Raw genomic sequence first — 14,121 nt, 5'->3', positions numbered from 1 at the left:
CTCAGTGTTGGTGACTCTGTCCCTCCAGGAGATTCCAAAGATTTGACGTAGGCAACGCATATAAAAGCTGTTGAGTCTCTTTTCCTGATGGGAGTATAAGGCCCTTATAAAAGTGTGCTGATAACATATGCACGATACGCACACATCTTTGTGTGTTCTGTCAGTTTGTTGTTTTGCCATACCCTCTCGTTCAGTTTAGGCATTGTTGTGGTGGCCTTTCCAATGCAGATATTGAGTTCTGTTTCAAGTGAAAGGCTGACTGCGATAGTGGAGCCTAGGTATATGAATTCGTTCACCACTTTAAGGTCATAGTTGTTGATCTTCATGGAGGGTGCTTCCTCAACTCCTGGGCACATTATGTTTTCTTTTTTAGGCTTATAGTAAGCCCGAAGTCTCAGCAGGCTTTGGAAAAACTGTCCATTAGGCTTTGAAGATGAGCGTCTGTATGGGTTGTCACTGCTGAGTCATCAGCAAAGATAAGGTGATGGATAAGGGCCTCCCGATTCTTGGTTTTAGATCTGAGTCTTGCAAGATTGAACAGCTTTCCATCAGATCTTGTGTGTAAGTAGATTCCTTCAGTTGAGGAACTAAAAACTTATTTCAGTAGCAGGGAGAAGAAGATCCCAAACAAAGATGGGGCAAGTTCACAACCTTGCTTAACTCCACTACAAATCTGGAAAGTTCAAACACAGAGCCATCATATTGGACTGTGCCGTACATGTTTTCATGGAAGGATTGAATCATGCTTAAGAGCTTGGGGGGACGTCCAATCCTTTTTAAGAGCGTGAATAGTCCACTTTTACTGACAAAGTCAAAAGCCTTTGTGAGATTGATGAAGGTTAAGTAGAGGGGCCTTATTTGTTCTCTGCATTTCTCTTGTAGTTGTCTCAGAGAGAAGATCATGCCAATAGAAGACCTTTCAGCTCTGAAGCCGCACTGTCATTCAGGATAGATTCTGTCTGAAAGGGTTTGAAGTCTGTTCAGGACAACTCGGGCAAAGGCTTTTCCCATAATACTAAGAAGGGAAATAGTTGTTACAGTCGCTCCTGTCACACTTATTTATTGCAACTCATATCTGGAATGAAGCCACACATCTTTAAAAACTCCAAATACTGTAATATAAACTAGCCATCTGCTTAATTTAAATTGAAACAAGGGAGATTTAGGTTAGACAAGGATTCCAAGAAACTGAACCTCTTTAGACCTTTAGACAAAAGGCCTATTAATAGGCATCCTACAATTCAGAATTGCAAACTGCCACACCCTGTTCACAAAGTACAGTTTTTCTATGTGGGAAAGGGTGACACCCCTCCTCTCTTGGCCTCCGCTGGAATGCAGGGAGGAAGAGGAAGTTACTCACCTTGTGCAGTAACAATGGTTCTTCGAGATGTGTGTCCCTAGGGGTGCTCCACTGTAGGTGTGTCTGTGCCCCTGCGCCTCTAATCGGAGATTTTTTGTAACAGTGTCACGTTGAACCCGCGCATGTGCCCTCCCTCATGGTCTGCCTCAAGGCTATTTAGCACTGCATGGGCGAACCTCCCCCCCCCACCCCACTACCTTCTCTACCACAGAGCCCTACAGAGAGCTCCAAAGTAGAGGGGAGGGGGGCGGGTTGTGGAGCACCCATAGGGACACACATCTCAAAGAACCATCGTTACTGCACAAGGTAAGTAACTTCCTCTTCTTTTCGAGTAGTGTCCCTATGGGTGCTCCACTATAGGTGACTCCGGAGCAGTACCCACCACTGGAGGCTGGGACTTCGGAGTGGAGTCTTTTACTACAGAGAGTACTGTGGAGTTGAAGATGGTGTCAGTGGCCAAATCTTCAGTGATCGCATAATGTTCTGCGAAAGCATGGGCAGAGGCCCAAGTTGTTGCTCTATAGATTGCTGAGACCGGGATATCCCTACAGAATATGACTGAGGTAGAAACTGACCTCGTGGAGTGCGTATGGACTCTGGACAGACGCAAGTTGCGCCCTTGATAAGTGATTAATGCAACTAGAGACTCATTTGGATAGTTTTTGAGCTGATTATCACAGAGCTTTTCGATCTTTCTGTGGACAAAAGGAAGAGTTATGGGGATTTCCTGAAGTCCTTAGTCCTGTCCAAGTAGAATGCTAATGTCCTTCTAATATCTAGCATATGCACAATTGTCTCCCAGTTATCACAAAGTGGTTTTGGGAAAAAACAGGAAGATGGATCTGTTGATTCATATGGTAAGTGCAGAGAAAGTAGGGAGAAACTTGGGATATGGCCTTAGAGGTACTTTGTCTTTAAAAAAAAAGGGCTGTGAATGATGGATGTGCCATCAGGGCCACTATTTCTCCTATGTGCCTACCTGAGGTGATGGCAATTAGAAATGCTGTCTTCGTGGACAGGTGTAAGAGAGAACAAGTTGCCTTGGAGTCAGAGGGAGGTCTAGTCAAAACCCTGAGAACTAGGTTATAGTCCCAGGCTAGAGTGGGTGGTGTCACATGCAGGAAAAGATTCCTAATGCCCTTAAAGAATTTACACATTTGTGGGTGAGCAAACACCAAGTGGGAAGCCATTTTCGCCGCAAGATGTACCTCAAGGGAGCTGAGTGAGAGTTTAAAATGTAGTGCAAAATCAGAGGGAGGAAAGATGAGGTTGGGTCTGTGTCTTTGAAATGACACAAACTTGGAGTTGCTTCCATTTTGTAGATAAGTATGTTGAGTGGTCAACTTTTGGTTGTGTTGCCTTTAAGCCTTGGAACTAAGAAGGACCCAAGCCTGGAGGCGGAGGACCTGCGGATTGGGGTGAAGGGTCAGCCCATTGTTTTAAGAGAATGGGTGAGGGATGGGCTGAACAGAAACAGGAGGGCATACTGCCATCTGTGTCAGCTAAGGGAGCCAAACTTGTCATGGTTAAGAAGGGCAATCAGAATAACTCTCGCTTGGTCTTGTTGAATTTTCTACAGAATCTTGGACAGCGTAGGAAACTGGGAAAAGACATACTAGTGGGCCCTGTCCCCTGGGAAGATGAGGGCAACTGCCAGTGAATGTTTCCCCTGGCCGGCCCTGGAGCAGTAACAAGGACCTTTCTTGTTCCGTTAAGTAGTGAAGAAATCCATAGTCAGGGTTCCCCAAAGGGCGGACATATCTTGAAGCACCTCTGAATTCAGTACACACTCATTGTCATGAGAAAATTGCAACTGAGACTCGGCTCTGACGTTCTGTATCCCTGGTAGATAGACAGCTGAGATGAACACATTGTGATGGGTGCATCAATTCCAAAGTCTGAGTGCTGTCTTGTAGAGGGAGGGAGATCTGGGAGCTCCTTGGCAGTTTATACAAAACATACAGGTCACATTAGGTCCATCATGACCTTTGTGTGTTGTTTTTGATGAAAGGCAGAAAGTGCGCACAGACACTCCTGATAGCCCTTAGCCCCAAAAGAGTGATATGGAAGGTCATTTCTGTGGAAGACCATTTGTCTTGAACCTTGTGGTTGTGTATGTGATCTCCCAGTGTATTAGGGAGACATGTGTCCCAGGGTGGTGAATGTGGGTAGCGAGAGGAACGCTCTCGCTTGTACTGTATTAAGGTTGGTGCTGATAGAGTTCAGTCACTGTACCGGGGTTAGTATGCCACTACAATGAAGAGAACCCTTGAAAATACCCTCTGTGAAGCAGTCTGTATTGAAAATTATCCTGCCCCAAAGGTAAGCAGTAGCAAATCTGCTGTACGATGGTTGTTTTGAGATATAGAAGTAGGCACCCTATAGGTTCACAGCTAGAAATCAATCTCCTTGCTTTAGAGCTGGTCCTAACTGCTGTGAAGTAGGGCAAGGTGACTTCTGAGTGATGTGACAGGTGTATAGATGGCAGCTGATGCTGTAAGGTATCATTGTTCAGGCCCTCGACGTGCTCATCAACAGTGCTTATAAGAGGCAGTTTGAGATGTCACAGACTGAGCAATCTAGAGAGGTGTAGCAAAACAAAAACACACACCCACCTCAGTACCACTGTCATGGAGACCGGGAGGGCAGCTGTCTCTACAACCAGTCTGGCTATTAACTGACTGTTTCTAAGAATGGTCTGAATCTGTTCTTTTCGTGTTTCCAGTAATATTCCACAAATACATTGGGTTTCACATAATTAATAAAACTGTATTTGACCATGACAGTTTGGTAATTTATGACTCTAAACAGTAATGTTGTTGACAAATACACCATCTTTCCAAGCCTGATCGTATGGAGTTGACTTGGCATCATGTTGCTTGCTTCATGCATTAACCACATCCACTATGATGGAGTTGAGTTGTGGATGTTGAAAACAAAGTCTGTCTCTTCGGGTAGAGATGTAGGGGTTTTTTTTGTTTGTTTTTTACACTCTGTTGCTGGATAGTGCGATGGAGGCAGGTGTCCGCCAGATGACTTTGGTAGGATCTAGAACCGCCTCATTAATTGGGAGGACAATTCTAGATGAGAAGGTGGTATGCAGAATTTCCACCAACTTGTGATGTGTATCTGCCACCTCCTGTAGGGGAATCTGCAGCTCGTCTGCAGCCCTCTTGGTAAGATTGAGAAAGTTCTTAAAATCTTCACTTAGTGATGAGGGCTGGGCAGCACAGCCTCATCTGGGGCTGGAGGGGTCGCTTCCTCTTAAGGTTCTTTTTCCTGTTCTGAAAAAGCTTCCTCTTGCCCTGGCTTAGGTGTTCTGGACAGCCAGGCTTTAGCAAATCATCTGGTGGACTCTCCCTGAGAGACACTGGGGATAGTCACAACACGTGTGTGTATGTCACCCAAGAATTACAATATGGCCTTGGGAGGGGGAGAGGGAAGAAGCCGGGCATGGGCGGTAGGCTTACCTCAGGGGGCCCCTACCACGATTGTAGGTTGGCTTGATGGAATTGGGGAGGACCCTTGTAGTGTGATGGTGAGCCATGATGAGGGCCAGGGAAATGATCTCCTCCTGGCCAGTGTCAGATTCTTCAGTGGGTAAGGGTGGTGCTGACTGGGGTATTGGCAGTATATAGCCTGGTGCCAAGAGTGATTCTGGGTTCCAGGATGTACTCGATACCAAGGTCCTGGTACCAAGTAATGGGGATTGCGGTTCTTCCCCAATCATCAGGTCTCCAGGGTACCAGAGCTCATGCAGTATCATGGGTTCATTTGGTACCACAAAGGAGTGTGCGTGGTACGTTGTCAGTACCGACAGTTGGGCAGAGCACTCCCTAAATGAGAATTTGGTTGTGCCCACTACAGAAAGTTTGTTGGCGCCACTATTTTAGAGATGGTACGGTAATTCTCTCTCCCTGGGTACTGAGGCCACAGGTCTCCAGAGTATCAGAGCACATGTGTTACCATGGGCTCATGTGGTACCTCAGAGGAGAATCTGTAGTATGTTGTCAGTATCGATGGTTGGGAAGGTGCAGAACACTTCCTAGATGGGAGTTTTGTTGCACCTGGTACCAAAGGGTTTCTCTGTGACACTCTTTTAGAGATGGTACGATAATTGTCCCCTCTCCTTAGGGGGCGCCACCGTTGCCTCAGAGCATAACTGTGGAAGCTCCTTGCGTCTCTGGAACAGTGCTTTGGGGACGGTGCTGCAGAGCAGAGCTCACAGCAGAGGGCCCCTTCTCGGGTGCCTGCTTCAGAGCTGCAGTGCTGACGGTGCCGCAGAGCAGAGCTCGCAGCAGGGCAGAGGTCACAGAGCAGAGCTTGCACCAGAGCAGAGGTCACAGCAGAGGGCCCCTTCTCAGGTGCCTGCTTCAGAGCTGCGGTGCTGACGGTGCCGTAGAGCAGAGCTCACAGCAGGGCAGAGGTCACAGCAGGGGGCCGCTTCTCAGTGCCCTGCTTCAGAGCTGCTGGTGTTGTCCTACTGAGGTGGCCGCTCTGAGGAGTTCCACTGGCTGGCCAGCTACTCGGAATGCATGTGTTTGGATCAGTGCTGAGATGGCCACACTGGGGAACCCCTCTGGCTAGCCAGTTGCTTGGAGAAGCTCTTTTTATGAGCCTTTCCAGGGGGGAGTCTGCTGGTGGCTTTTTTTTTCCCCTTCTTCTTCTTCTCCTCTTCACGACTCGACCCCTTTTGAAGTGAAGGCTCCAGGGATGATCCGGGGTCAGCACTCACCAGAGTCCCCTGCAGACTGAAGTGTTTTCTCCATAGGGAGGAGTTTTAACTTCAGCTCCCAGCTCCTGTGAGGCTGCCATTTTAGCTGTGGCAGGTAAAGCACTTCTGTGAGGCTCTCCCAGGCACAGTGAGAGTGTCTGGCCATTACAGGAACTGACTCCTGGCAGGAGAGGCACCACTTGGAGCAGAGAGAGCCAGGCATGCCTCTGGGCAGGGGGTGTCCTCCTCAAGCAGGGAGGAATGCAGAAGGTGTCTTTACTTTTTTTTTTTTAAACTGGAAAAAAAAAAATTATGAGTCTACTAGATGCTGTGGGGGAGGGGGGGGAGGAATGCCTCCAGACAGGACAGGATACTGAAGTTCTTTTCTTTTCTGCTCCTTGCTGGAGACAAGGCAGGGTGACTAGCAGCTAGGGCATTTGTCAAATATAATCTCCTTGGCCCCAGTTTGAAGGACAACTCCTCTCCAGAATCAGATGTGATCTCCAGGCATTGCTCCAAGAGGTTTAGTTTGATTCTTGTATCTCAAAATTTCTGGGTCCAGAATGAGAAGCAGCAGTAGATGGAACACCTATCAGGAATATATTCCTCCTTGAGGCAGAAGAGGCATCTGCTGTGTACATCGATTAAGGGCATCAGATCATCTCAGGGAGGACACAGTTTAAATGCAGTGGGTTTAGAGTCTACTATTAGCAATGGGGTTAGCATGAAGTGTCCACACCAACAAATGAGGGCATGCAGGGGATGGGGTGTCAATGGATTTACCATAAATTTTGCCCTCAATTCAAAAATATTCATTTAACAGTGATAATTCATGATAAATATTTTAACAATTTAATAACTTCAGTTTGCATAGAAGTTTTTAAAGTATTGACAAATTGCAGATGATCTATGTGCACCTTCTCTTCAAATCTGTTCTAATGAAGTCAATTAAAAATATATGCTTCATTCACTATAGCATTCACGATTCATGCTGGAAGAGACAAGACCTTTGGAAATGATAGTATGTGATCGTGTGAAATCTTAACTATTGCATTTCCTGGCTTGAATGCTTTGCACCATTAATTTTCTATTAACAAAGTTTTGACTTATTTCCTAGTTTTTAATGAAAAAAATTAAACACATTTTATTTACCTAGAACACCAAAACTGAAACAAGGTTTTCATTCATCTTAGCTACTAATCTCAGAGTCTTGGCTATATCGGTACCCAGGAGCCAGAAGTCACCACTTTTATGTATATGATCTAAAAATCCACATACATGTGAGGAAACAACAACACTTTTCTTTTTTTAAAGCCATCCTGAGATCTGTTTAAACAATTATTAAAAATTTACTGTGCAAGCATCTCATCCTAACATTCGTGGCCTTGAACAACTCCCCCACACCTTCAGTCTGTTCTCATTTCTTCAATATCAAGTCTGACTCCCTTCAGTCTACCAATGCCTTAAACATCATTGTATATATTGCTGAAATAAGACTTTTTAAAATACCTGTCACTATTTCATTACTAACTAATTTACGAGTGATATAAATAGTATTTCAGTGGAAACTGCCAATACTGGTGATGTGAGTTAAGACAAAGAATGCAGTTTCTATTGAAAAAACACATTGAAAAGCAGAAATTTCCAAAACTGTTGTAAGATTAGATCATTTTAAATAAGTAATTTTAAGATGGTTTAACTGTGAACCAAAAAGGCAATAAAAATAAATCTTACTTACAAATTTTAAAGCTAAAGTTTTCTTACATATTCAAATAGGAGCCTAATTCGCTGACTCCAGTCCACATCAGACTGTCAATGACAACAGCTTGAATTAATATGCAAACTAGATACTATTAACTTGGGTTTGAATAGAGACTGGGCGTGGCTGGGTCATTACACATATTGAATCTATTTCCCCATGTTAAGTATCCTCACTCCTCATCAACTGTCTAAATGGGCCATTTTGATTATCACTACAAAAGTTTTTTTCTCCTGCTGATAATAGCTCATCTTAATTAATTAGCCTCTTACTCCACTATTTCATGTTCTCTGTGTGTGTGTGTGTGTGTGTGTGTGTGTGTGTGTGTGTGTGTGTGTGTGTATGTATATATATATATATATCTCTATCTTCTTACTGTATGATATATATATATCTTCTTACTGTATGATATATATATATATATATATATATATATATATATATATATATATATATCTTCTTACTGTATGTTCCATTCTATGCATCTGATGAAGTGGGCTGTAGCCTACAAAAGCTTATGCTCAAATAAATTTGTTAGTCTCTAAGGTGCAACAAGTACTCCTGTTCTTTTAACAGCTTCCTAGTGAACTGTTAATTACTCTTTATTATATTTAAGATACTTAAAATATTTTAGTGGTTTATTCTTGGTAGCTAGATGTAGGGATAAGAAAGAAAATTACTTATAGTAACTGTTCTTCTTCAAGAATGTTCCCTCTCTATATCCCTATTTCTGAGGTTAAGGTGTCTGTACTGCAAGCCACTGCAATTTTCAGATGAGCAGAGTCTATCGGGGCATTTCCCTTCTAGTCAGCTCCTGCTCATGGAGGGCTCTGAGGGTATAAAAAAAGCAAGTGGCCCCATATGCCCTTAAGTTCCTTCCACTATCTCAGGGATTCCACTAAGGCTCTGGAGAAGTGGGGAAGGTGAGCAAAGAGTGTGAATATGCTAGCTCAAGATTCTGGAAGAACAAGAGTTAATGGTACATAACTTCTCTTTCTTTAAGTGGCCTCTATACAGTGAGGCTTGTGGGAGGTTACCAAGCACCATAATGCCCAGTAAAGTGAGGCAAGGCATTTTAAGCAAACAAGGACTGTAGACCTGCCAAAATGAGCATCAGCACTGGATGGCAGGTCAAGAGGATTAGAAATGACTAATTTCACTCTTTCAGATCAGATCTCAGGTGAGAGATAAAATTAAAGCCCATATACTGCTTCAAAAGCAGCTTTGCAAAATTCTATGACAAAGGCATCCCTTTAGATAGTGCATATAAAACTTAATTTACTACACTTTGATATCTCCTGGCAGTTGAACACCTGGCAATGGTGAGAATGATGAAATATAAACAGGTTAGTGGCCTGAAAGAGATGGAAATTGAGCACGACACTAAACTGGAAGATGGGATGGTGACACGAGCATACAGAGGCCACTCAAAGTAATTAATTATTCACAGTTGAATAATTACTTCTTGACAGTTATCTAGAATGACTAGCAAATGAGACATAATATAAAGTGAGGCTATTTAAGGCCACCACTATTGTAAGCATCCATTCTAAAATACCTACTTGAGATGAAACCAAACCTTCCCCAAACATTTTTGCAATAAATGTAATCCACCTTCAGTCGAACACTACTTTTCTTAAGTAACTATTTTTTTGTCCATCCTGAGAAGTTGTGCACAGTGGATTTACTGCACCCTGCTCTACAAAGCAAAACAATATTTCTCTAACCAGAGAAATTCCCATATACCCAACTAATCTACAATATGCTGATCAGATGCAATTACATAGCACATATCAGATATGGTAAAAGGGGACACATTCATTAAAATGAAGAATTAGAGTGTTTAACAGAGGAATATAGTGATGAAAGCAATGGATACATATTAAATATACATAACATACAAGTGATAGACCTACTCAGTTCAATTCTGTTATTCTGAATCCTGCAATTCAATCTAACCTTTTACAGATGGGACAGGAAAGCAACTTTCAAAATTCTAGCATTTGCAGTGCTTGCTGAGCCACCCAACAGCAGCTTCATCAGAACAGTGAAGGGCCCTTAGGCCACCATGAAATCTTGTCAGTTGACACTTGTCAACAACATTGCACCATTGACTGATGGAGGCCAAAATGATTATGTGGATCATTGCACAGCCCCCACGAGTAGACGCTGGATGTGAATATTCCTTGGACAGTTCGGAACCTGATCGCCAAACGTGACGTGGCAGGTCAAATCCAAGCCGTTGAACGGTCAGATCAGCAACAAGGAAACAATTCTATAAGTCTTTAGGTGACCAGTCAATGCACCATAGTGTTGATTCTGACAGATTTTCATCTCGCAGTTGAGACCACAATGGATGCCTCGATGTAAGTTGTGCTCTGGGGTAACTGAAAATGTCCTTGTGCAGTGGGAGACCTGGATTGGCACGCAACTTTTCCACCAGGCTAGCTGTAGACCCTTTGCATTTCCCTGAACTAGTCAAAGGAACTTAAGGGAATTTGGGGCCACTTGCTCTCTTATACCCTTAGGATCCTCCATTAGTGGGAGATGACTAGAAGAGAAATGGTCCCAATAAAGTCTGTTCATCAGAATAAAAGGAATTCAAAAATAAAGACGGCATTTAAAACAATAATCTAATCTACTACCAACTAATCTGCGTGGGGAACTGACTGAAAGCAACCCTGTAATTTACACCCTACACACTATTGTAATAATCTTTGTACAAAATATGCCTTGTGAGGTATCATTTGAAAACTAATAACTGACTGGTGAAGAATATCACAGTGAAATGTATATAGCAACATTATATGTAAAGTTATGAATTCCCCCCGTATGTTATTAGCACATGTTCAAAACCATACAGCCCTGCCTAGATAGAAGTTTTTAAACAAGCCTATCCTAAATAAAGGAAGGTGTGTTTACCTCAGTTTAACCAGAAGTAGTAAACACGGTCCTCGAGACAGCAGGGGGAGGAGATGGCAGGAAACAGAACAATTTGGATTTCAGAAAACACACATGGTAAAAGAAAGAGCATGAAGACTCCTATATCACCAGACTCCATGTCACCTTCTATACTGCTTGAATAAACTTTACTTTGAAGGGTAACCGTCGAAAAATCCACTTAAAAGATTCACTGGACTATAACAGAAAGGGGCAGAGAATCCCAAGTTCACTCTCTTTCACCTAAGACGACAAAGGCATGAGCACTTTTGGGCCTCTGGGAGAGATCCCGACCAACAAAAGGGTAAGTCGCTATCTTGCTGCAAGACTGTGGGTGAGAAAGCCATCTTAAACAAAGCCTTGAACCAAAATTTGCCAGATGAAGTTTTAGACTTTTAGCCATGTTTTCACTTTTATTTGCTTGTAATCACTTCTAACTTAATCTCAAACTTGAATTCATTTAAAATTCTATTTTATTGTTAATAAACTTGTTTTTATCTTTAATAAGACAATCCAGTTCTGTGCTTAAATTGAACTGTTTTGTAACTCCAGTTAAAGTAGCAAACCGCTGAATATTCTCTCCTTAAAGGGGCAACAGATCATAATATCTGAACGGTTGAAGAAAGGGCTGGACAGTGCAGAACACGTTTTTGGAAAGTTTGAGACTGAGCGTGTGTTGAGGACGTCCTGAAAGCAGTAACCAAGGCTGGTGGAAGCCACTGTAACTGGTGTGTTGCTGATTGGCTGATAGGCCAGGACTGCAACTATACTCAGACACTCAGGATCTGATGAGTTTGGCTGTTTGTGAACAGCCCAGGGTGGGGCTACAACAGCAAAGCATTGTGAGGCACTCAAAGTTGTGAGACAGGTGGTGACAACCCCTTACTGGTCTGGATTGCACCCCAGAATGTGACAGGAATATCTCCCTTAAATAGAAACCTGGAAATCTAGTGTGAAGAGCACTGCTGCTGAAAAAAAAAGAGCAATGGAGCTGATTCAGTGAACATCAGAATTTCATTGCAAGTAGTTTCTGTTGGTTGTGAATAATTTCTGCTGCAATAATTTATGAGTATATGTTACGTTTGTCCAATAGTTATTGTTATTTACTGTCTGAGTATAAAGAGTTAATTCAGACAGGAATTGGCTACACCTGTGCAGGAAGAACCACAATGCTTCCTGAAACCAGCTGCTCATAAAACACTTGAGACAACGCACAAACCACCGTTTTGAAGTTCATTACCCTTGGGAGCTGGTCAAACCAGTTTGACCAGGCTCAAGGGACACAGGAGAAAACAAAGAACTTGGCTGGACTTAAAGAGATACCCTACCTGAAGAGAGAAGACTGTGGTATTGAGTTAATGTGAACCAGACTCCAGAGGTAAGATAAGCCTACCTAGTACTTCAGGTAAGATAGCTCTGCATGTAGACCTTTCATTGTGTTATAATCCTTTTTTTCCCTTATGCTTTGCTGTGTTCCTACCATTAAGTTTAAAGAATAGTTCTTTTTAAGAACGCTGTCTGGTGTTAACCACTGGTCACAGTACCCTGATGAATTTTTGGGACTGAACCCAGTCAGGCTGGCTGAGCAATCACAGTTGGTGCACACAGGGCTGTAGCCTGGAGACCCTGTCTAAGACTAGGAGAACTGCAGACTCCTCCCCAAAAAAGGTAAGGGCATTAGGCATAACACCTGAGGGGATAAACTCAGACAGTCAAAGAAAGAGACAGAGGCACAGCTAGCCCTGTAACCATCATGTTAGAAAATGGGAAAAAACCTGCAATATTTTAACTTACAGCCTTCAATTACAACATAACATTGGGAATGAAACAACTACATTACAGTGAATACAGATATTTAATAAAGATTCCAGCACTACATGATGTTTATTTATCAAACATTCTGACCTACCTGTTTCTATTAAACTTCTCACAAATTAATGACTTAAATAGTAACACTATAACTGGTAGAAGACTGATCAAAGATGTGAGTTATCAAACTCATTTTTCTAGAGCAAATTGCTATCTTTTAGTATTTTTAAGAAAAAGCACAATTTTTAAAGACATTTGTGTACTTTCAAAGCTGGTAGTTCATTGAAGACATGAAACAAGTTATGGATACAATTTATCAAACTCTCCATCACAAACACCACTATACTTTTAATTCATTTGCAGAAAAGTCAGTGAAAGCCGTAATCCCAGAAGTGATACAGTAATACACTGTTAACTAGCTATGTAGCCTTCTCTGTAGCAATACCATCTCTCAAGGTAGTGTTTGTAAAAAACACAGCTGTGTAGTAGAACACTGTACCAGAAGGTATGAACAATACCACGCAACTCTATGTAACTAGTATGACTGTGTGTTTGTTAAACAATTTGTGAACCAAACAAGTTCACTGAAGTACAAAATAGGTGTGCCTCAACAATCACAAAATGCATGTATATTGATTAGCTACTTAGCAGGAGAGAGAGATGTGTATAATTAATACAAGATGAGGATTAGCGATGCTTGAAAACAGGTTATGAATAAGTCAGAGAAGTGCGGATTTGGAAACTTTTCCCACAACTTCTAGGCAGGATTCAAAATGAAATCCAATGCCTTGCCCTTGGGCAGATATTTTTAGGGAAAGAAGAGATACACCAGAGATCTCCCTGACAAGATAATTTTGCTCCTGAAGTATATACTGTTCAATTCTAAAGTGTAGGGAATTAAAACTTTTCATCTAAATGTAGGTAAGAAATAAATGAAACATAATCTAAAATATTTGTTAAAAATAGTTACTTTTATGTATACATACCACTAAGTCTTGGTCTTGAAGCAAGTTACGAATTGCCTCATATAACATTGGTCTCAAGTCAGATTTGAATTTTACAGAAATCCATTGTCCGATCAGCCAAATTACTCGCCGGCGTATTGGCTTATACCTTTAAAACAAAAAAGAATTATTATACCAGATTCTTACTATCCTTGTTAATAAATTTCTGTATTAAGAAAAACTGTTTTAGAAGAATACTGTAAGACAATGTCCAACAAATCCATTTTTCACATCTTTCCTTAAACATGACTGGTGAGAACTACACCTTTAAAGTTCTGAAGTATTAAGTGATACTGCCTCACTAGCAGGCACTATTTTTGTTGAGAAAACTGCCCTTCCTTATTTATTGGCCTTGTCTTATTACATTGATTTCACTGTGCCCCTTGTTTTTCCATGCCCCCTCTGCTCTGCCAAGGACATCATCCAAAAAAACCTTATTCATACTCTTCTCCCAAACCATCTCAGTGTTTTCTTTCAGATCACGGCCAAACATGCTAATGCCCTTCTTTAAATGGAATGCAAGGCCACCACCTCG

The 14,121-nt window shown here is 42.2% G+C and overlaps 1 protein-coding gene across 8 annotated transcripts in view; it reads right to left on the bottom strand.

The window, feature by feature from the left end:
- Nucleotides 1-14,121, bottom strand: part of IPO11 (importin 11) — a 295,900-nt gene that overhangs the window by 190,947 nt on the left and 90,832 nt on the right. For all 8 annotated transcript variants that reach the window (XR_006291241.1, XM_043547525.1, XM_037902875.2 and 5 more), the window contains one exon: nt 13,569-13,695. Coding sequence is in view for 7 of the 8 variants with exons in the window: in XM_043547525.1 (XP_043403460.1) it covers nt 13,569-13,695 (127 nt within the window). In the remaining variant the exon portion in view is untranslated. The remainder of the gene's footprint in view (nt 1-13,568; nt 13,696-14,121) is intronic.

Source organism: Chelonia mydas, chromosome 5, assembly GCF_015237465.2.
Source record: "Chelonia mydas isolate rCheMyd1 chromosome 5, rCheMyd1.pri.v2, whole genome shotgun sequence".
Classification (NCBI taxonomy): Eukaryota; Metazoa; Chordata; order Testudines; family Cheloniidae; genus Chelonia; species Chelonia mydas.
Note: the sequence above shows the minus strand (reverse complement) of the source record. Positions and strands in the feature narration are given on the sequence as shown.